The 23,970-nt window shown below is 46.2% G+C and overlaps 2 protein-coding genes across 5 annotated transcripts in view; one reads left to right on the top strand and one right to left on the bottom strand.

The window, feature by feature from the left end:
• The window catches only part of CEP57 (centrosomal protein 57), a 33,768-nt gene extending 24,692 nt beyond the window's left edge, over positions 1–9,076 (bottom strand). For all 3 annotated transcript variants that reach the window (XM_040426311.1, XM_040426310.1, XM_040426309.1), the window contains exons 1-4: positions 8,979–9,076; positions 8,433–8,577; positions 4,731–4,910; positions 1,471–1,592 (exon numbers count right to left, since the gene is read on the bottom strand). In XM_040426311.1, coding sequence (XP_040282245.1) covers positions 1,471–1,592; positions 4,731–4,910; positions 8,433–8,577; positions 8,979–9,011 — 480 coding nt within the window. In that variant the 5' untranslated portion in view covers positions 9,012–9,076. The remainder of the gene's footprint in view (positions 1–1,470; positions 1,593–4,730; positions 4,911–8,432; positions 8,578–8,978) is intronic.
• Positions 9,077–9,565: 489 nt separating this feature from the next.
• FAM76B (family with sequence similarity 76 member B) overlaps positions 9,566–23,970 on the top strand; it is a 34,132-nt gene continuing 19,727 nt past the window's right edge. For both annotated transcript variants that reach the window (XM_040426312.1, XM_040426314.1), the window contains exons 1-3: positions 9,566–10,020; positions 10,946–11,010; positions 19,586–19,640. In XM_040426312.1, the coding sequence (XP_040282246.1) occupies positions 9,937–10,020; positions 10,946–11,010; positions 19,586–19,640 (204 nt within the window). In that variant the 5' untranslated portion in view covers positions 9,566–9,936. The remainder of the gene's footprint in view (positions 10,021–10,945; positions 11,011–19,585; positions 19,641–23,970) is intronic.

Raw genomic sequence — 23,970 nt, forward strand, 5'->3', positions numbered from 1 at the left:
ATGTACAGAGAACCCGCCAGAGCTCATATAGGATAGCGGAGGAGGAAGCCATTTATTACACGTGTCTGCCGCCGCTGGAGGTAACAGCTGAGCGCCTGTACTCTATCTCCAGCAGTCCCAGAGAGGCGAATGGAACAGCATGCATGTACGACCTCTCCATCCAAACAGAGGGGCACAAGCCCCAGTTCACAAGATCGGACCCCGCCGATCAGACACTTATCCCCTTATCCTGTTGTCATAACGGGACAACCCCTTTAAAGGGTTTGTCTCATCATAGACAATGGGGGCATATCGCTACGATATGCGGCCCCCCCGCTCCCATTCATTTCTATGGGGCCGACAAAAATAGCCGAGCCAGCGCTCTGCTATTTTCACCGGCCCCATAGAAAATGAATGGAGGGCGGCTGTGCGCAGTGCGCCCTTCTTCACTTGCGGGGCTCCGTTCTCAATATAGGTGCGGTTCCTAGCGGTGGGACCCGCACCTTTAAGACATTGGGGGCATATCCTAGCGATTTGATTGGAACCTTGCGCAGTTGTTCCGATGTGGACGGGAGTCGCCCAGTCTGGTACGGGCAGACTTTACACTGAAACATTCGCTAAAAACGTAATCATTTGGCTGCATCCATCTTACTAGCCACAAAAAAAAAAACATGTAGTGGGATGTGGAAAAAATAAAAAATATTTTTTTTTCCGAATGGGGTAGAATTAGAAAAAAATAAAATAAAAAAAACGCTATTCTGACAAAGTTTTTCATTACATTTTTTTTACACTGTACACTCTGCGGTAAAACTGTTCTCTTAATTCTCCAGGTCAGTACGGTTACAACGATACCACACTTGTATCGTTTTTCTTGCGTTTTAATACTGAAAAAAAAAGTAAAACCTTTGAGAAAAAAAAAAAATTGTATCACCATATTCTGACCCTATAACTTTTTTGTAGTTATGTGTATGGGGCTGTGTGAGGGCTCATTTTTTGCGGGGCAATCTCTACTTTTCAGTGATACCAATTTGAAGTGTGGGCGATATTTTGATCACTTTTTATTAAAAAATAATAATATTGGGGAAGTTGAAGTGCCAATTTTTTTTTTTTAAAAGAATGGTGAATTGGCCGTTTTTTTTCCCCCCGTTACGCCACCTAGTGGCCTGTATTGGTATATTCCTCTAATAGTTTCCGATACCTGCTTGAGGCTTCGGCCTATTAGAGCAGGTTCCCCAATCTCTGCTAGGGAACGCTGTTACAGGAGCGAAAGCACACGGCTTCCTCTTCCAGACTGCTCACATTTGACTGATCGCATACATGTGCTATAGCAGAAACCCGGTGGCTATGGCGCCTGCTGCACGTGCGAGCGGGCACCATGTTTAAAGACTGGACATGTGCGGCGGAGGTCCTGAAGGGGTTAAAGATGCACCGATATTAGCTACATCTGCAATACACAAAGCCCATGACATATGCCCTCTACCACCCGGGTACCTGTTTGGCCAGAACAGAATTCCTCTCCGTTTCCGCATTTTGCACCATTTTCTTCATGTATTCCAGCTGCTTTTCCAAAAGGCCGCACCGAGATTTTGCTGCTGACAACTGTCTGGAGAGATCTGTGCAAAACACAAAGCCACAACCTTTATTTCCAAGTGCTTTTGTTCCTACAGAAGTTGTAACAGAAAATAGCGGTCTAGTGCCCTGCCAGGACCTTTCCCTCAGTCACATCACTAGAGCTCCCTACAGTCCCTGCTGTCCGGCTGGATGATATGTCGTACCGCATCCAATAGGGTCTGATAATGGGAGGGCATTCATCCTGATGGATAGGGAAAGAAGGGCGTTAAAGGGTTGGTGCCAAGTTTACAAATTTTCCCCTATTCACAGGAGAGGGGATAACTAACTGATCACCAGTGGTCTGACCGCTGGGACCCCAACCAATCCCAAGAACGAGGGTCCCGTTCCCCCGATTTGAAGGAGCGGCAGGTCAGGCATGCGCCCTGCTGTTCTATTCATCCTCTATGGCAGGGGTCTCCAAACTTTTCAACAGGAGGGCCACATTGAAGATTTTACAAGTATTCGGGGGCCGGAAAAAAAAATCAGTTATGTATTAAATTAAATGTATATATTTTACATGGATCGTTTTTGTAATCAGCATGATATGACTGAGAACAAAAGAGAAAAAACTTTAGCAAAACAACGCAAAGACACCCGTGTCCCTATCAGCGGTGTCCCCATCAGCACAGCGGTGTCCCCATCAGCACAGCAATGTCCCCATCAGCACAGCAATGTCCCCATCAGCACAGCAATGTCCCCATCAGCACAGCAATGTCCCCATCAGCACAGCAATGTCCCCATCAGCACAGCAATGTCAGCATCAGCACAACAATGTCCCCATCAGCACAGCAATGTCCCCATCAGCACAGCAATGTCAGCATCAGCACAGCAATGTCAGCATCAGCACAGCAATGTCCCCATCAGCCGTGTCACCCTTAAGCACAGCAATGTCCCCATCAACGATGTCCCCATCAGAACAGCAATGTCCCCATCAGTGGAGTCCCCATTAGCAGCTGATAGGGGCCACCACTGATGGGGACACTGCTGTTGGGGACGCGGCTGATGGGGACACCATTGATGGGGACACCCGTGTCCCTATCAGCGGTGTCCCCATCAGAACAGCAATGGCCAAATCAGAACAGCAATGTCCCCATCAGAAAAGCAATATTCCCATAAAAAAAAAAAATATTCCCATCAAAAAAACAATATTCCCATCAGAAAAACAATATTCCCATCATGGGGACACCCACTGATGGGGACGCTGCTGTTGGGGACATTGCTGTGCTGATGGGGACACCACTGATGGGGACGCTGCTGTTGGGGACATTGCTGTGCTGATGGGGACACCACTGATGGGGACACCATTGATGGGGACACCCGTGTCCCTATCAGCGTTGTCCCCATCAGCACAGCAATGTCCCCATCAGCGTTGTCCCCATCAGCACAGCAATGTCCCCATCAGCGGTGTCCCCATCAGCACAGCAATGTCCCCATCAGAACAGCAATGTCAGCATCAGCACAGCAATGTCCCCATTAATGATGTCCCCATCAGAACAGCAATGTCCCCATCAGCGGAGTCCCCATTAGCAGCTGATGGGGACACCACTGATGGGGACACTGCCTTTGGGGACGCGGTTGATGGGGACACCCGTGTCCCTATCAGTGGTGTCCCCATCAGAACAGCAATGTCCCCATCAGAATGGGGACGCTGATGGGGACATTGCTGTACTGATGGGGACACCATTGATGGGGACACCTTTGTCCCCATCAGCAGTGTGCCAATCAGCGGTGTCCTCAGCAATGTCCCCATCAGCACAGCAATGTTCACATCAGCAGTTTCCACATTAGCAGCGTCCCCATCATTGCTGATGGGGACGCCGCTGTGCTGATGTGGAAACCGATGATGGGTCACCGCTGATGGGGATACCCATGTCCCCATCAGCGGTGTCCACCGCAACATCCCCATCAGCACAGCAATGTCCCTGTCAGCGGTGTCCCCAGCAGCATGTGTCCCCATCACCGCTGATGGGGACACCTCTGATGGGGACATTGCTGTGCTGATGGGGACATCGATTATGGGGTTACCGCTGATGGGGACATTGCTATCCTGATGGGGACACCATTGATGTGGACACCCATGTCCCCATCAGCAGTGTGCCAAACAGCGGTGTCCCCAGAAATGTCCCCATCAGAACAGAATTGTCCCCATCAGCAGTGTGCCCATCATCGCTGATGGGGACACCTCTGATGGGGACATTGCTGTGCTGATGGGGACACCATTGATGGGGACACCCGTGTCCTCATCAACGGTGTCCCCATCAGAACAGCAATGTCCCCATCAGCACAGCAAAGTCCCCATCAGCAGTGTCCCCAGCAGCACAGCAATATCCCCATCAGTATGTGTCCTCAGCAGCTTGTGTCCCCATCAGCGCAGCACAGCAATGTCAGCATTCCCCATTGTGTCCCCATCAGCGTTGTGCAACACTTGCCTCCGCTGTAGCCGGCTTCTGCTCCTCTTCTTTTTTTTTTCTTCTTGGACTCCTGAGTCCCGACTCCCGCCCGCTGCTACACACGTGGATTTGTTATTTCAAACAGCGGGCGGGAAGAGGGGAGGTGCCGCACCTGTGACGTCACTGGTTGCCGGGACATCGGCGGTCCCAGCAGCCAATCAAAAAGCACAGCGTGACAGCATGGGCGGTTGTGCGGCTTTCGTTCCTGCAACCTGTCAGCTGTGGGCGGGCGCGGAATCGAACACACAACACAAGCGTGACAGCATGGGCGGTTGTGCGGATTTGGTTCCTGCAACCTGCCAGCTGCGGGCGGGCCGGATCGAACGCACAATCGGGCCGGATGTGGCCCGCGGGCCGGGGTTTGGAGACCCCTGCTCTATGGGATCAATCGGAAATAGCCGTCATCTTCAGCAATAGAGCTGCAGGAATCCTGCCCGACCTGATGCTCCATCAGAACTAGGGAAGGGGGACCCCCGTTCTTGGGATCAGTGGGGGTTCCAGCGATCGGATCATCAGCGATCAGTTAGTTAAAAATCTAAACTTGGCACAACACCTTTAAGGGGCAACCTTCACACAAAGGCTTGTAAGCTGAGGAAGGAGTCCAGCAACCCCTACCCTGTTACCCTGGTTGAGGCTACCTTCATGTCGGAGCCATTTCTACCATTTCTCAGATCCGTTCTAGGACATTACCTCTGTTCTGCCTGGACATATCATCTTTGACATGGTCCGTGGACTGGGTCTGTGTTTCCAGCTGATGCTTGTAGTCCGTGGACTCCTTGGACAGGAGTCGGAGGTTATCCTCAGCTTTTATCCTCTCTAGTTCCAGCTGTCGGATCTTCTCCTGGAGGTTCCTTAAGGCTGACATTATAGCTGGGGGGGGGGGGGGGGGAAAGGGGGGGGGGGGGGCACAGAGGAAAATGTAATCAGGCAAAAACAGGATCCCCAAACAGCTGGTGGCGCTAGGGCGAGAGGCGGCACTCAGAGCCCTCTCCGTAGACACCCGCACCCTGGATAAAGTCTATGGTGTACCAGTAGGCCTTAGGCCCCTTTTACACGGGCGAGTATTCTGCGCGGATGCGATGCGTGAGGTGAATGCATTGCACCCGCACTGAATACCGACCCATTCATTTCTATGGGGCTGTTCACATGAGCAGTGATTTTCACGCATCACTTGTGCGTTGTGTGAAAATAGCAGCATGCTCTATATTCTGCGTTTTTCACGCAACGCAGGCCCCATAGAAGTGAATGGGGTTGCGTGAAAATCGCAAGCATCAGCAAGCAAGTGCGGTGCGATTTTCACGCACGGTTGCTAGGAGACGATCGGGATGGAGACCTGATCATTATTATTTTCCCTTATAACATGGTTGTGAAGAAGTTCGGGTACCAAACAGGCGCGATTTTTCTCTACAATGTTTTGCACTCGTGCGGAAAAATCGCGCATGTACCCGCACCTTTTCCCGCTACGCCCGTCTGAAAGAGGCCTTAAAGTATCGCCACCACTGCGCTAGAGTTACCTGCTGGATCCTAACAAGAGCGGCACTTGGCTGGTTGTCAACCAGAGGTCCAAATTAGCAGAGAGCAATGTATGGTGGGACAGTCACACTGAGTTTAGGGGTTGTGCCACCTGGATCTGAATACTTTTCTAATTGCACGTTATTGAAAGTGTAGCATAGCCAGTGAGCTATTCAATAAAACTATACCGCCACCTGCTGTTTGTTTCTTTTCCTTATTTAGTTGTCCACCTCACTGAGGTGGTCGAACATGCTCAGTTTAAATCATCAGCCATATAATATCGTCTGTTAGGTCCCTTTTACACGAGCGAGTTTTCTGCGCGGGTGCAATGCGTGATGCGAATGCATTGCACCCGCACTGAATCCGGATCCATTCATTTCAATGGGTCTGTGTGTACATGAGCGTTTTTTTTCACGCATCACTTCTGCGTTGCGTGAAAAATTGCAGCATGTTCTATATTCTGCGATTGTTCACGCAGCCCTGGCCCTATAGAAGTGAATGGGGCGGTGTGAAAAACGTATCGCATCCGCAAGCAAGTGCGGATGCAATGCGTTTTTCACTGATGGTTGCTAAGAGATTTTGTTTGTAAACCTTAAGTTTTTTTTATCACGCACGTGAAAAACGCATAAAAACGCATTGCACCCGCGCGGAAAAAAAACTGAACAACTGAAGGCAGCCGCTATACAATGCGCCACTGCGCTGATCGGCAGGGGCCCCAGAAGTCGGACTCCCACCGATCGGAAACTGATGATCCGAGTCAGAGAGAAAAAAATCAGCAGAATTCTTAGTTCCACTTTGGGTGTGAACGGAGAAAAAAAAACAACATCACAAAAGGAAACATGTAGTTCTCCTTTAAGATGCCGCCAGTCAGATTGGCGGTATAAGTTTCAGTACCAGCGGTCTGTTCACAGCAGATATTATGAGGAGCACGCTCATGAATATTTAACGCTGAGCTATCGGTGACCAAGCTCGGAAATTATTTATACGTCTACAAGCAAAGCGACAATATCAGGCCAAGACGCTGCAGAGGATGGGTGTCTATAGGATACAGGGTCCATCCTGCCTGTATCAACTGTATTGACTTCAAGAGCAGGATCTAAAGAGTTAAAATCATGGGGATCCAGCTACTGGGACCCCCATACATACAAAGATCGGGGGGGGGGGGGCAACCACAGCCACTATGTAGTAGCCGCACGCTCGCTGTCACATAACCAGACGTGTGAGCGCAGTATATTACCCAGACCAGAATAACTGGAGCAAACTATCGGTCAGTATGGATTGTCATTCACTGACAGCAAGCAGCGTGTTTGGTAAGAAGTTAATACACAAGGTGCAGAAACTTTCATTATGTCATGATTTCAGGACTTATCTTCTATTAGGGGCCAGCTGTTTTTGTGGACCGCCACTACATACGGCTGTGTGCACGAGCCCTTACAGAGAGCATTAGAGCAGCAGCACACATGCTTGACCGCCTCTCCATTCATATAGTGCACAGGGCCCGTTCTGGAGACATATGGCGGTGCCACCAGTCAGATCCCCTATTCTGAGGTTTCAATCTTGGAGTTAGGCTACTTTCACACTAGCGTTAATATTTTCCGGTATTTAGATCCGTCATAGAGTCTCAATACCGGAAAAAAAACGATTCCGTTTTGTCCCCATTCATTGTCAATGGGGACAAGACATAACTGAACAAAACGGAGTGCACTGTTCTCATACCAGAGAGCAAACCGCAGCATGCTGAGGTTTGCTTTCCGTCCTGGGATGCGGAGCAAAACGGATTAGTCTAGGATCTACAATGCAAGTCAATGGGGACGGTTCCGTTTTCTCTGACACAATGGAAAACGGATCCATCCCCCATTGACTTTCAATGGAGATAATGACGGATCCGTCTTGGCTATGTTACAGATAATACAACCGGATCTGTTCATAACGGATGCAGATGGTTGCATTATCAGTAAGGCTACTTTCACACTTGCGGCAGAGTGATCTGGCAAGCAGTTCCATCGCCGGAACTGCCTACTCGATCAGGTAATCTGCATGCAAACGGACAGCATTTGTAGACGGACCTGAATGCATTGCAAGAACGGATCCGGATCCGTTATATATTTTTTTCACATTTTTACCAGTCTGCGCATGGGACGGATCCGGCATTGCGGTATTTCAATGTAAATTAAATACATTTCAATGTAAATTAAAGCCGGATCTGGCATTCCGGCAACTGATCCGGAATTTTGGACGGAAATAATACCTCAGCATGCTGCGGTATTTCCTCCGTCCAAAACGCCAGTGAATGAACTGAAGACATCCTGAACGGATTACTCTCCATTCAGAATGCATGGGGATATGCCTGATCAGTTCTTTTCCGGTATTGAGCCCCTAGGACAGAACTCTATGTCGGAAAAGAAAAACACAAGTGTGAAAGTACCCTAACAACTTCTCTAAGCCTCATTGCAGTGGTGACTGATGTGATATATAGGAGGGCATCCAAGGAAGGAGGCTGCCATCCTGTAGGATGAATTTAAAGAGGACCTCTCCCCTCTCCTGACCTGTCAGTTTTAGTAAGTACTTGCATTCCCCATGTACGGTAATAACAATTGTGGAGACACTACGGCTCTATGTTGTGCCATTCCTTTATTATTCCTGCTAGAAGTTACATATACAAATTACTAGTAGTCTGCATTCATAATAAAGTTACTAGTTGGGAGCGTGTCCCTGCACAGTGTGACACTATCCTATCAGTGCTGCCTGTGCAGGGACACCCCCCCAACTGGTAACACCCATCGGGCCCTTCATTGCAGACTGCTAGCAAGTCATCTGCCCCAGCACATCAAATACATCAGCCCCAGCACATCAAAAACATCAGCCCCAGCACATCATTACCTCTGCCGTTGCTCTCCGGATAGGCGAGTGGCAGCCGGCTGGGAGGGCACTGCAGGTCGGACGGGTCCCCTCTGGGGTATGAGGTGTAAGACGTGGAGGAGAAGGCATCTTTACTGCTGGCTCCTTTAGATAATGGACTGTGCAACTGAAACGCAGAAATACGGACATCAGACACGGGCGGATTAGACCTGGCATCCATTACAGAGCTTATACTCTGCTTTTCCAAGGTCCTGAACGGCAAATGCACCTAGATAGTCGTGCTGTGATATGGGAGCTCCGCAGCCTAGGTACAGAGGCCATCCAGGACCCCAGGAAAGCTGGGTGAATCAGTAATGGCAGCCCTATTGGTTGTGCCCAGCAACCTGCAACATGTACCCATAGAGCAGCCTCCAGCCATATGCATAGAGATAAGCCAGGACTGCTGCCAATGAGTACATGCAATGCTCTGTATACAAGCTGCAGCTATGCTGAGACCTGTAGTCCGCCACCTACCTTATATATCACCTGCAAGAAAAAAACAAAAACAAAACATGACAACAAACTCACCGTCCTGGACTGGAAAGAAGCAGCAGCCGCCATCTCTCTTCCGGGAAGCTTTAGCTGCTGGCTGTATTAATCCGGGTCACTTATAATACACAAAGCGCGTTACACACAAATGACCACTAGGTGGCAGTAGAGCTCTGCTTACGTCATCAAAATTAGAATGATTGACAAATTAGTCAACTTATCAGAGCGTCGAAGAGAGAAGGAGGCGGTGCCTCACGTCGGCACCATAGCAACCGGCCTCCCCTGTAACGTGATGTATTCTAGCGGCGGGCACGGTGATGCTCGGTGTCGTTATTATGAGTATTGCTTTCTGGATGTGATTCGTAAAGTCATAGCGAAACTAATTAAATAGGGTCTAGTCAAGTTTAGGGAGGATTGACCAATGGGAATGTTTGTGGGCGTGGCTCCACCTGTTGCTTTTTTCATTGGTTAAACTGAAGCCACCAATAGCGTTTCAGGATGCACGTAAGTTTCAGCCAGCTGATTGGCGGAGAGGACAATTATCCTGCGTCGCTATTGGCTTTTAGATTCAAACAGGTGTTTCCCGCTCCTGAGAGGCGCGCTGTGATTGGCTGCGCCGGCCCTTCCTTTGTGGTGATGCAGATTTGTCTGTATCCGGTTACAGCTTTCTTGAATTTTTTTTTCTTTTGTTTATTTTTGGATTTTTTTTTTCTTTTTTAAACGGAAGGGGGAAGAGAGCGGAGCGGAAACGGAACCGGAGCAGATAGAGTCGAAGTGAGGAGGAAAAAGGGACTCTGGCCGAAGCGTCGTGTTCCGTGCGGCCTCTTGTCTCATCCTGTGGGCGGATTGTGTAATGCGAAGGGCAGCGACAGACTAGGAGAAGGGAATCTCGCGCCGGACACAGAAACCAGAGACTCCGCTCCTGAGAGAAGTCAGACGCCTAGCAGCGCGGCCTCCGTGTGTGACCCCGGGCCTCCCGCTCCTCCGTGACCGCAGGATGGCCTCGGCTCTGTACGCCTGCACCAAGTGTAACCAGCGGTACCCGTTCGAGGAGCTCTCCCAGGGCCAGCAGCTCTGCAAGGTCCGTGAGTGGGGGGTGAGGCCTAGTGCGGGCCAGGGATGTGGCCCCTCTGTTATTCCCCCTGGAAATCATTCAGGAGACTTCTAGTCCTTATAATAATCACATCGGCAGCTGCAGAACCTCTTGAGGATTAATGGGATGAGGTTTGCGCAGCAGGCGAGGGGCGCGCGGCGAGGTTTAGAAATGTTTATTACAGCTGCTGCAGAACCTCTTTATGAAAAGCAGTTAGTCAGTCAGTGGTTAATACAGACGGCTCTTCCTACAAAATAAATGTGACAGACTGCTTTCACAGAAAGAGATAAGCGGTGCCTGTGCTGCTCATCTCTGTATAAGGGTGCATTCACATGACCGTATGTAACACGGGTCCGCGAAAAATACGAATGAAGTCCATGTTGCATCCGTTTTTTATTTTAATGGATCCATTGTAACAATGCCTATTCTTGTCCGCAAGGGGCGGCAGGACGGACCTGCGGGTAGCGCACGGTGTGCTGTCCTCATCTGCAGATCAGATCGGGACCAAACATACGGTCGTGTGAATGGGGTCTTAGTGTCGGGGGGTCAGGGTTGGATCACAGGGATCATTTACAGAAGGGTTTTACTCGCCACCATTTATCATCTATGCGTGGGATCGGTGGTAAGTGTGCGGCCGCTGGCGGTCTGACCTCTGCGGCCGTGTCTGTAGTGCGGTCTGACCTCTGCGGCCGTGTCTGTAGTGCGGTCTGACCTCTGCGGCCGTGTCTGTAGTGCGGTCTGACCTCTGCGGCCGTGTCTGTAGTGCGGTCTGACCTCTGCGGCCGTGTCTGTAGTGTGGTCTGCAGAATACAGTCTGAATTGCTAGAAATGACTGTTCTTCTCCTGCACAATGGCCAGAAATGGGTCCTGCCGTGTGATTTGCAGATATTAACAGTAACTTTTCTTTCTTTAGGAGTGTCGCATCGCTCATCCTATGGTCAAGTGCACGTACTGCCGATCCGAATTCCAGCAGGAGAGGTAAGGATTGTTACATCTCAGCTATAAAGGAGTTTGTACTATTTGCGGTCTATTACATTGGCCGAATCTCTCGCTTTACAAGCCACAGAAAAATGTTACAAATTCGCATTTGGGTATATAAGGTCACATCAAAATAAACCTATTGGATACAATACACCTTGTACTCCCCCCCCCCCCCCCCCTTCTCTTACCCTTACTCACTCTGGCAATGGTTCGTCTCTTTACCCGATACTCTTAGATCACAATGTGGTTATGAGACATCCAGTTACTCCATAGCATGTCGAACCTATGTGGGCAGCGGCAGCCACATTTTAGGAATATAGCTTTTTCATGCACCATCTTAACTTTTAAGCGGAATTCCTCAAGTGTCGGAGGCTCGCCTGTATCCAGTGTAACTGTCACACTTGCGGCAGTGTGATCCGGCGGGCAGTTCCGTCGTCGGAACTGCCCGCCAGATCCGCAGTTCTGCATGTGTCTAAAAGCATTTGTGAGACGCATCCGTCTCACAAATGCATTACAAGAGCGTATCCGTCTCTCCGCTTGTCATGCGGACAGACGGATCCATCTTGTATCTTTTTTTCACATTTTTACCGCTCTGCGCATGTGCAGACCAGAAGGCCGGATCCGCACTAATACAAATGCCGGATCCGGCATTCCGGCAAGTCTTCAGTTTTTTTCGCCGGAGATAAAACCGTAGCATGCTACGGTTTTATCTTTTGCCTGATCAGTCAAAATGACTGAACTGAAGACATCATGAACCGATTACTCTCCATTCAGAATGCATGGGGATATGCCTGATCAGTTCTTTTCCGGTATAGAGCCCCTGTGACGGAACTCAGTGCCGGAAAAGAACAACACTAGTGTGACAGTAGCCTAAGGCTGTCAGCTTCCTGGCTACATACAGGGGCCTTCCCAATGAGACATAACCCAATATACAGTTGAAACCAGCAGTTTACATACACTATATAAAAAGACACATCAGAATAAACCTTTCCTGTTTTTGGTCAATTAGGATTACCATCATTATTATTTGCCAAATGCCAGAATAATGAGAGAGAGAGAGAGAATGCAGAAAGTAATAAAAATGCCTTAAAACAAAGTCAAAAGTTTACATACACTTAGATTACTATGCCTTTAAACAATCCTGGACTGCCCATATGATGATGTCATGTGTTTGGAAGCTTCTGTTAGGTTCGTTGGTAACATCTTAGTTAATTAGAGACCTGTGGATGTATTTAAATGCACACCTGATACACACTGCTTCATTGTGTAGCATCATGGGAAAGTCTAAAGAAATCAGCCAAGATATCAGGAAGAGAATTGTGGACTTGCACAAGTCTGGCTCAACCTTGGGTGCAATTTCAAGATACCTGAAGATGCCTCGTTCATCTTTACAAATAATTATACGCAAGTACAAACCAGATGGGAATGTCCAGCCATCATACCGCTCAGGAAGGAGACGGGTTCTATGTCCCAGGGATGAACGTGCTTTGGTCCGACATGTGCATATCAACCCAAGAACAAAAGCAAAAGACCTTGTGAAGATGATGGTGGAAGCTGGTAAGATGGTGTCACTATCCACAATGAAACGAGGACTGGATCAACATGGGCTGAAAGGCCTCTCTGCCAGGAAGAAGCCATTACTCCAAAAGAAACAGAAAAAGCCAGATTAATGTTTGCAAATGCACACAGGGACAAAGACCTACATTTTTGGAAACGCGTCTTGTGCTCTGACGAAACAAAAATGGAACTTTTTGGCCATAATGACCATTGTTACGTTTGGAGGGAAAAAGGAGAAGCTTGGAAGCCTAAGAACACCATCCCAACTGTGAAACACGGGGGCGGCAGCATCATGTTGTGGGGTGGTTCTGCTGCAGGAGGGACTGGTGCACGTCATAAAATAGATGGCGTCATGAGGAAAGAAGATTACCGTATGTTTCGCCCCATAAGACGCATTTTCTCTCTGTCTCGAATCGATCCAGGGGCAACCAGACTGGAGCGCTTTAATCTTCACTCTAAATCCCTGGGCGAAATTTGAATCCCTTAATACTCTCAACACATGGGGTATTGTTAGGGATGGCCGTGGCAGACACAGCCTGTCCGTCAATGGGCATCGTGCCGATTTCCCAATTGATAGTAAGGCCTGAGACAACCTACCAAACTGGTCTATAAGAGACATAATGGCCGACAGGGAAGTTGGCGTATCTCCCAGAGATGGAATCAGCATACAGGACAATGTTATTATTTATTTTATTAACTGGGTAGCAGCTCGCCTCCCTTTTCTCTATGTATAAGGTGCTCTGACTAGGACTCGCCCCGTTCATATAATATCAATAAATTGTACAAACCTTAGACAGGCACACTTTACTTGGAGGAATCCAGAGAAGCCCTATCCATATCATTCAAATATTAATTTGTTGATTAAAAATTAAATCTAAAATACATAAAACAAAAGAATATGCAAGTAAATACCAATAGCTATTGCTTCCGACATACGCAGAATAAGAGACGGCGGGACTGACATATACTATGAGAGATAGGAATACCATAATAAGTGAATATCCATTGTCTTGATTAGATAAATTATTGAATTTCAGGAATAAAACTAACATCATTTATAATCATCCCTTTTTACTTTTTATATTTGTTATTTTATATATATTTTTATTTTATTTATAATGTAATATCTTTCTTATGATGTAATGTATTAGGAAGAATAGGGAAGCAATTATCCTCCAAAAAAAAATGCATTCAATATCCCGTCATTGGTTTCTACAGCTACTGGGCAAACCTGTGTGTCTCCGTGGTAACAGACCACAAACAAACTGTGTAGTCTGATCATGCTCTCATTTTGCTGCAGAAAATCGATGACAAATCGGTATGAAGAACTTTCATATATTCCTGCAGATTTTTCTTTTCTTTTTTTCTTTAATTCAGTAAGACAATTACAACATACATAAGTTTACCACTTAACCACCTCAGCCCCCAGTGCTTAAACACCCTGAAAGACCAGGCCACTTTTTACACTTCTGACCTACTCTACTTTCACCATTTATTGCTCGGTCATGCAACTTACCACCCAAATGAATTTTACCTCCTTTTCTTCTCACTAATAGAGCTTTCATTTGGTGGTATTTCATTGCTGCTGACATTTTTACTTTTTTTGTTATTAATCGAAATTTAACGATTTTTTTGCAAAAAAATGACATTTTTCACTTTCAGTTGTAAAATTTTGCAAAAAAAATGACATCCATATATAAATTTTGCTCTAAATTTATTGTTCTACATGTCTTTGATAAAAAAAAAATGTTTGGGTAAAAAAAAAATGGTTTGGGTAAAAGTTATAGCGTTTACAAACTATGGTACAAAAATGTGAATTTCCGCTTTTTGAAGCAGCTCTGACTTTCTGAGCACCTGTCATGTTTCCTGAGGTTCTACAATGCCCAGACAGTACAAACACCCCACAAATGACCCTATTTCTGAAAGTAGACACCCTAAGGTATTCGCTGATGGGCATAGTGAGTTCATAGAACTTTTTATTTTTTGTCACAAGTTAGCGGAAAATGATGATTTTTTTTTTTTTTTTTTTTTTTCTTACAAAGTCTCATATTCCACTAACTTGTGACAAAAAATAAAAACTTCCATGAACTCACTATGCCCATCACGAAATACCTTGGGGTCTCTTCTTTCCAAAATGGGGTCACTTGTGGGGTAGTTATACTGCCCTGGCATTCTAGGGGCCCAAATGTGTGGTAAGGAGTTTGAAATCAAATTCTGTAAAAACTGACCAGTGAAATCCGAAAGGTGCTCTTTGGAATGTGGGCCCCTTTGCCCACCTAGGCTGCAAAAAAGTGTCACACATCTGGTATCTCCGTATTCAGTAGAAGTTGGGGAATGTGTTTTGGGGTGTCATTTTACATATACCCATGCTGGGTGAGATAAATATCTTGGTCAAATGCCAACTTTGTATAAAAAAATGGGAAAAGTTGTCTTTTGCCAAGATATTTCTCTCACCCAGCATGGGTATATGTAAAAAGACACCCCAAAACACATTCCCCAACTTCTCCTGAATACGGAGATACCAGATGTGTGACACTTTTTTGCAGCCTAGGTGGGCAAAGGGGCCCATATTCCAAAGAGCACCTTTCGGATTTCACTCGTCATTTTTTACAGAATTTGATTTCAAACTCCTTACCACACATTTGGGCCCCTAGAATGCCAGGGCAGTATAACTACCCCACAAGTGACCCCATTTTGGAAAGAAGAGACCCCAAGGTATTCGCTGATGGGCATAGTGAGTTCATGGAAGTTTTTATTTTTTGTCACAAGTTAGTGGAATATGAGACTTTGTATGAAAAAAAAAAAAAAAAAAAAAAAATCATCATTTTCCACTAACTTGTGACAAAAAATAAAAAATTCTAGGAACTCGCCATGCCCCTCACGGAATACCTTGGGGTGTCTTCTTTCCAAAATGGGGTCACTTGTGGGGTAGTTATACTGCCCTGGCATTTTCCAGGGGCCCTAATGTGTGGTAAGTAGGTAAATGACCAGTGAAATCAGAAAGGTGCTCTTTGGAATATGGGCCCCTTTGCCCACCTAGGCTGCAAAAAAGTGTCACACATCTGGTATCTCCGTACTCGGGAGAAGTTGGGGAATGTGTTTTGGGGTGTCTTTTTACATATACCCATGCTGGGTGAGAGAAATATCTTGGCAAAAGACAACTTTTCCCATTTTTTTATACAAAGTTGGCATTTGACCAAGATATTTATCTCACCCAGCATGGGTATATGTAAAATGACACCCCAAAACACATTCCCCACCTTCTCCTGAGTACGGAGATACCAGATGTGTGACACTTTTTTGCAGCCTAGGTGGGCAAAGGGGCCCATATTCCAAAGAGCACCTTTCGGATTTCACTCGTCATTTTTTACAGAATTTGATTTCAAACTCCTTACCACACATTTGGGCCCCTAAAATACCAGGGCATTATACCTACCCCACAAGTGACCCCATTTTGGAAAGAATAGACCCCAAGGTATTCGCTGATGGGCATAGTGAGTTCATGGAAGTTTTTATTTTTTGTCACAAGTTAGTGGAATATGAGACTTTGTATGAAAAAAATAAATAAAAAAAAATCATCATTTTCCACTAACTTGTGACAAAAAATAAAAAATTCTAGGAACTCGCCATGCCCCTCACGGAATACCTTGGGGTGTCTTCTTTCCAAAATGGGGTCACTTGTGGGGTAGTTATACTGCCCTGGCATTTTCCAGGGGCCCTAATGTGTGGTAAGTAGGTAAATGACCAGTGAAATCAGAAAGGTGCTCTTTGGAATATGGGCCCCTTTGCCCACCTAGGCTGCAAAAAAGTGTCACACATCTGGTATCTCCGTACTCGGGAGAAGTTGGGGAATGTGTTTTGGGGTGTCTTTTTACATATACCCATGCTGGGTGAGAGAAATATCTTGGCAAAAGACAACTTTTCCCATTTTTTTATACAAAGTTGGCATTTGACCAAGATATTTATCTCACCCAGCATGGGTATATGTAAAATGACACCCCAAAACACATTCCCCAACTTCTCCTGAGTACGGCGATACCAGATGTGTGACACTTTTTTGCAGCCTAGATGCGCAAAGGGGCCCAAATTCCTTTTAGGAGGGCATTTTTTAGACATTTGGATACCAGACTTCTTCTCACGCTTTGGGGCCCCTAGAATGCCAGGGCAGTATAAATACCCCACATGTGACCCCATTTTGGAAAGAAGACACCCCAAGGTATTCAATGAGGGGCATGGCGAGTTCATAGAAATTTTTTTTTTTTGGCACAAGTTAGCGGAAATTGATATTTTTTATTTTTTTCTCACAAAGTCTCCCGTTCCGCTAACTTGGGACAAAAATTTCAATCTTTCATGGACTCAATATGCCCCTCACTGAATACCTGGGGGTGTCTTCTTTCCGAAATGGGGTCACATGTGGGGTATTTATACTGCCCTGGCATTCTAGGGGCCCTATAGCGTGAGAAGAAGTCTGGAATATAAATGTCTAAAAAATTTTACGCATTTGGATTCCGTGAGGGGTATGGTGAGTTCATGTGAGATTTAATTTTTTGTCACAAGTTAGTGGAATATGAGACTTTGTAAGAAAAAAAAATAATAATTCCGCTAACTTGGGCCAAAAAAATGTCTGAATGGAGCCTTACAGGGGGGTGATCAATGACAGGGGGGTTGATCAATGACAGGGGGGTGATCAATGACAGGGGGGGTGATCAATGACAGGGGGGGTGATCAATGACAGGGGTGGTGATCAATGACAGGGGGGTGATCAGGGAGTCTATATGGGGTGATAACCACAGTCATTGATCACGCCCGTGTAAGGCTTCATTCAGACGTCCGGATGCGTTTTGCGGATCCGATCCATCTATCAGTGGATCCGTAAAAATCATGCGGACGTCTGAATGGAGCTTTACAGGGGGGTGATCAATGACAGGGGGGTAATCAATGACAGGGGGGTGATCAGGCAGTCTATATGGGGTGATCACCACAGTCATTGATCATGCCCCTGTAAGGCTTCATTCAGACGTCCGGATGCGTTTTGCGGATCCGATCCATCTATCAGTGGATCCGTAAAAATCATGCGGACGTCTGAATGGAGCTTTACAGGGGGGTAATCAATGACAGGGGGGTGATCAATGACAGGGGGGTGATCAGGGAGTCTATATGGGGTGATAACCACAGTCATTGATCATGCCCCTGTAAGGCTTCATTCAGACGTCTGGATGCGTTTTGCGGATCCGATCCATCTATCAGTGGATCCGTAAAAATCATGCGGACATCTGAATGGAGCTTTACAGGGGGGTGATCAGGGAGTCTATATGGGGTGATCACCACAGTCATTGATCATGCCCCTGTAAGGCTTCATTCAGACGTCCGGATGCGTTTTGCGGATCCGATCCATCTATCAGTGGATCCGTAAAAATCATGCGGACGTCTGAATGGAGCTTTACAGGGGGGTAATCAATGACAGGGGGGTGATCAATGACAGGGGGGTGATCAGGGAGTCTATATGGGGTGATAACCACAGTCATTGATCATGCCCCTGTAAGGCTTCATTCAGACGTCCGGATGCGTTTTGCGGATCCGATCCATCTATCAGTGGATCCGTAAAAATCATGCGGACATCTGAATGGAGCTTTACAGGGGGTTGATCAATGACAGGGGGGTAATCAATGACAGGGGGGTGATCAGGGAGTCTATATGGGGTGATCAGGGGTGATCAGGGGCTAATAAGGGGTTAATAAGTGACGGGGGGGGGGGTGTAGTGTAGTGTAGTGGTGCTTGGTGGGACTTTACTGAGCTACCTGTGTCCTCTGGTGGTCGATCCAAACAAATGGGACCACCAGAGGACCAGGTAGCAGGTATATTAGACGCTGTTATCAAAACAGCGTCTAATATACCTGTTAGGGGTTAAAAAAAACACATCTCCAGCCTGCCAGCGAACGATCGCCGCTGGCAGGCTGGAGATCAACTCTCTTACCTTCCGTTCCTGTGAGCGCGCGCGCCTGTGTGCGCGCGTTCACAGGAAATCTCGCGTCTCGCGAGAGGACGCGTATATGCGTCCAGGAGGAATGAATCAACCACCTCCAGGACGCGTCTGTGCGTACAGCGGTCCGGAGGTGGTTAAAGAAGTAAACCCCTTCCAACCCTCACCCTCCCATCCTATGCCCCCTTATACCACAGGAAGCGGAGTTCCCCCATCATTTCAAACTGTTCCTGCAGATTTGCCAAGGCATTGAAAGAGGTATATCCGTAGCATAAATTGACATTCTGCGGATTTAATCATCCACTTTGCCGCTGTTTTCACACCTGTAATTCTGTGGTGCAGCTTTTATGCCTCGTGGGGAGAAAGCTGTTTTCCAATAAGTGGGGAACTGATGGAAGAAACTGGCGCGCAGGATCAAACTACACATGTCTGTCTGTTACCATGGAGACACCGGTTTGTATAGACCCAAATTGATAGGAATTTTTTAATCGAGACCTATCGCATAGTTAGATTATATTTTTATTTTTTTGTTTTAGATGCATTGGCACAATAATACACTGATAGTGCTGGTGGACATGGCCTTACCATGCTGAATTTAGTTATCTTTTAGCACTCATGCACACGACCGTATGTATTTTGCAAAAAACGTATGCAAAAAATACGGATGACATCCGTGTGCATTCTGTATTTTACAGAACCGGCCCCTAATAGAACAGTCCTATCCTTGTCCGTAATGCGGACAATAATAGGACATGTTTTATTTTTTTGCGGAACAGACATACAGAAACGGAATGCACACGGAGTAACTTCATTTTTTTTTTTGCGGACCCATTAAAATGGTTATGCATACAGTCCGCCAAAAAAAAAAAACTGAACGGACACAGAAAGGAAATACGTTTGTGTGCATGAGCCCTTATCAGGACAATAATGCCGTCCTGAATACTGACGTGAGTGATGTACCACCAACGTTTTGTGCCTCGCTTTCACCTTTTTCATGCCGTTTCTTATTTTGTCCTCTTTTCTGACTATCTCTAGTAAAACCAACACTATATGCAAGAAATGTGCGCAAAATGTTAAGCAGTTTGGGACGGTAAGTTGCATTTTTATTTATTCGTACTTTTACTAGGACGGATGTGTAGATGACTTCAAAGTCACGGATTTCTATATAGTACATGATCTACATGGAAGGAGCCCAGGTTTCATCCCAGTCTAGCTCCATACCTTGCTGGGACATCTGCCATTGTACCCTAAGGTTGATTACACCCAAAGATGCCACAGACTGGACTTCCTATCGATCTGTTCTAACCACAGCCATGTCAGAAAAAGAGGCATGTGAAAACCCTGATCACTGTTTATTTGCAGTGCCTCATGTAGGCCCCTCAGTGCCCATAGCTCTGTAATTTGGTAATATTAACCAGGCACCCAACTTTGCTGTGTGACATTACACCCACCACGCGTGTACATGACAGAGGACCTGACCAGAAAATGTGGCCCCTGTGCTTCACTGCGAACACTTCTTGTGTAATATTGCAGTCTGCATGCTTTCCTCTGTGCAGCCTTCTTTCTCTGTCACTATGGGACATGTTTATTACCTGTTAAAAGGCTTGTCCCATCTCGACATCTTTGGCATATGGATGGGATATGTCCAATCGGTGCGGGTCCCACCTCCGAATTGCTCCGAGAACAGCAAAAGGAAAAAAATATAACTTTTTAAACATGAACATTCTGCCCATTAGGATCATTTTCAATAGATTTGATGATTCTAGAATTATTGTGGTTGCTTTGGGTAATGGGGAAAACTTCTTTAAAGGGTAACCGTCATGTTTTCATCAAAAAATCTATTTAACATATGTTACTGCTGCAGCAGCATTATGCATAAAGCAATCTTTAGTTTCTTCACATACCACTCTTTTCCTTGAGTTTTTCCCTTAGTTACGGCTGTTTAAACATTTACAATATGAGGACCTTCTCAAGATGGCTCCTCTGCCAGTTCTCTGAGGCCAAAACTACTTTTCCTCACTTCCCATACAATAGCTGTAGCCAGCAGCTCCCTGCCAGCCAATCAGATTGGATTACTGAGACACGCCTCCTCACTCTGAAGCCTAATGCAGGCATGCAGTGTGAAGGACCACCCCTCTGTCTTCTGTTTATACTAAAAGGAAGACAGACCAGCCCTAGCAATGGTCTTTTAAGGGAGCAGTGGAAAGGGACGGAGGACATTAATGAAAGCTGTTATTATAAGGTAATTACAGATCCTGTGACAATAATTGGTAGAGTAACTAGCTCTAATAAACTAGCTAATAAAAAAAAAAAGACAGTTACCCTTTTAATAAAGTTAGTTTGCAAAAACATATTTTTGTACTGTAGATTCTGGATGGTTATCCTTTTGTTCCCCATTGGGGAAGATGGATGAGAAAATTAGATTTGTCCTGAAAGCCCAAACTAGGATGGACCTTAACCCCTTCACGCAACATCACGTACATGTACGTGGGGGAATGTGGTGCCTCACCGCATCCCCATGTGCATGTACGTGATCGGGTTTCACTGTCAGCGCAGGGAGCGAAGCGCTGAATCTCCAGTGAAGCCGGCGTGCTGGGGTTGCTAGGCAACCAGAGAAGCCGGCAGGAGCTGTATTGGAGCTCTGACCCGCCCACAATCGCTGTGATTGGTCCATTACTGCAGAGGGACCAATCGCAGCGCATCGGGGCAGGTAAGGGGGGGTTAGGGAGGGACTATGTGCTTCTCCTTCTCTGATCGCCCCTATTCCTGTCAGGGAAGCGATCAGAGAAGGAGAAAGTGTGAAAATATTCCCCACCTATGATGAGTATACTCGTCATGGCGCACTGCTACTTAGCGCGCCATGATGAGTATACACGTCATGGCATAAACTGTCACCATGTCTGCAGACATGGTGACAGCGCTGAGATCCCGGCTGTCACACACAGCCGGGCACCTTAGGTCAATGCCGAGGGGGGTCCTGTGACCCCCCCCATGTCGGCGATCGCTGCAAACCGCAGGTCAATTCAGACCTGCGGTTTGTAGCGCTTTCTGCGGTTTCTGATCCCCGCGGTCCCTGACCGCGGGGATCAGAAACTTTAGTATGCCCAAAATAAAGAGGTTTCACCCCCCCTGCACCCCTGAATGATGTTATGTGGGCGGGTGTCGCAGGCGGTGCGGTAAGCTGCGGGAGGCGGGCGGTGCGGCAGGCGGGATCGCGATCCCCCGCCCGCCTCCCCTTCAATGATCGTTGGCGTCTAGTGGGGATACCAGGGTGCCAGCACATTGCTGGCACCCTGGTATAAACGGCTGACATCTGCGATGCGATGTCAGCCGTTTAACCCTTTCCATACAGCGGTCCGTACGGACCGCTGTATGGAAAAGGTTAACAGCGCAGGGAGCTCCCTCCCTCTCCCATCGGGGGGCTGCTGTGCCTTTGCAGCCCCCCGATGGGAGAGGGAGAGAGCCCCCCTCAGCCCTGTGCTTACCCTTCCCCGTCTGCGCAGTTCTGACCAGTACTGAGCAGACGGAAGGTTCCCATGGCAACAGGACGCCTCTCAGGCGTCCTGCTGTCCATGGTGTTGAACAGATCTGTGCTAAAAGCATAGATCTGTTCAGTGTAAGTAAAATACAGTACAGTGCAATATATATTGTACTGTACTGTATTATACAGACATCAGACCCACTGGATCTTCAAGAACCAAGTGGGTCTGGGTCCAAAAAAAAAGTTAAAGGTGAAAAAAGTAAAGTTTCAAAAAAACACATTTATCACTGAATAAAAATAAAATAAAAAAAATACACTACACATATTAGGTATCGCCGCGTCCGTAACGACCTGATCTATAAAACGGTCATGTTACTTTCCCCGCACGGTGAACGCCATAAAAATAAAAACTATAAGAAATTGAAATTTTGCCCACCTTACTTCCCAAAAAAGGTAATAAAAGTGATCAAAAAAGTTGCATGTACGCCAAAAAAGTACCAATCAAACCATCATCTCATCCCGCAAAAAATGAGCCCTTACATGAGACAATGGCCCAAAAAATAAAAAAAACTATGTCTCAGACTATGGAGATACTAAAACATGATTTTTTGTTTGTTTCAAAAATATTATTGTGTAAAACCCTGATAAATTATAAAAAGGTAGACATATTAGGTATTGCCATGTCCGTAAGAACCTGATCTATAAAAATACCACATGACCTAACCCCTCAGGTGAACACTGTAAAAAAAAATTAAATAAAAACTGTCAAAAAAGCTATTTTTTTGTTACCTTACATCACAAAAAGTGTAATAGCAAGCGATCAAAAAGTCATGTGCACCCCAAAATAGTGCCAATCTAACCGTCATCTCATCCCGCAAAAATGATACCCAACCTGAGACAATCGCCAAAAAACTGAAAAAACTATGGCTCTCAGACTATGGAGACACTAAAACATGGGGGTTTTTTTTGTGTCAAAAATGATATTATTGTGTAAAACCTAAATAAAAAAGTATACATATTAGGTATCTTCACGTCCGTAAAAACCTGCTCTATAAAAATAGCACATGATCTAACCTGTCAGATGAACGTTGTAAATAATACAAAATAAAAACAGTGCCAAAACAGCTATTTTTTGGCAAATTTTCCATTTTAATTCATTTTTTCCCATAACAAAGCAAGGGTTAACAGCCAAACAAAACTCAATATTTATTGCCCTGATTCTTTAGTTTATAGAAATACCCCATATGTGGTCGTAAACTGCTGTATGGCCACACGGCAGGGCGCAGAAGGAAAGGAGCGCCATATGGTTTTTGGAAGGCAGTTTTTGCTGGACTGGTTTTTTGACACCATGTCCCATTTGAAGCCCCCCCCCCCCCCCCCCCCCCCCCGATGCACCCCTAGAGTATAAACTCCAAAAAATGACCCCATTTTGGAAACTACACCCCTCAAGGTATTCAAAACTTATTTTACAAACTTTGTTAACCCTTTAAGTGTTCCACAAGAGTTAATGGCAAATAGAGATGAAATTTCTGAATTTCTATTTTTTGTTACTTTGCCTCACAAAAAAGTGTAATATAGAGCAACCAAAAATGATATGTACCCTAAAATAGTACCAACAAAACTGCCACCTTATCCCGTAGTTTCCAAAATGGGGCCACTTTTTTGGAGTTTCTAACCTAGGGGTGCATCAGGGGGCTTTAAATGGGACATGGTGTCTAAAAACAATCCAGCAAAATCTGCCTTCCAGAAACCATATGGTGTTCCTTTCCTTCTGCGCCCTGCCGTGTGGCCATACAGCAGTTTACGACCACATATGGGGTGTTTCTGTAAACTACAGAATCAGGGCCATAAATAAAGAGTTTTGTTTGGCTGTTAACCCTTGCTTTGTTACTGGAAAAAAAATATTAAAATGGAAAATCTGCCGAAAAAGTGAAATTTT

The sequence above is a fragment of the Bufo bufo genome, chromosome 3 (genome assembly GCF_905171765.1).
Source record: "Bufo bufo chromosome 3, aBufBuf1.1, whole genome shotgun sequence".
Lineage (NCBI taxonomy): Eukaryota > Metazoa > Chordata > Amphibia > Anura > Bufonidae > Bufo > Bufo bufo.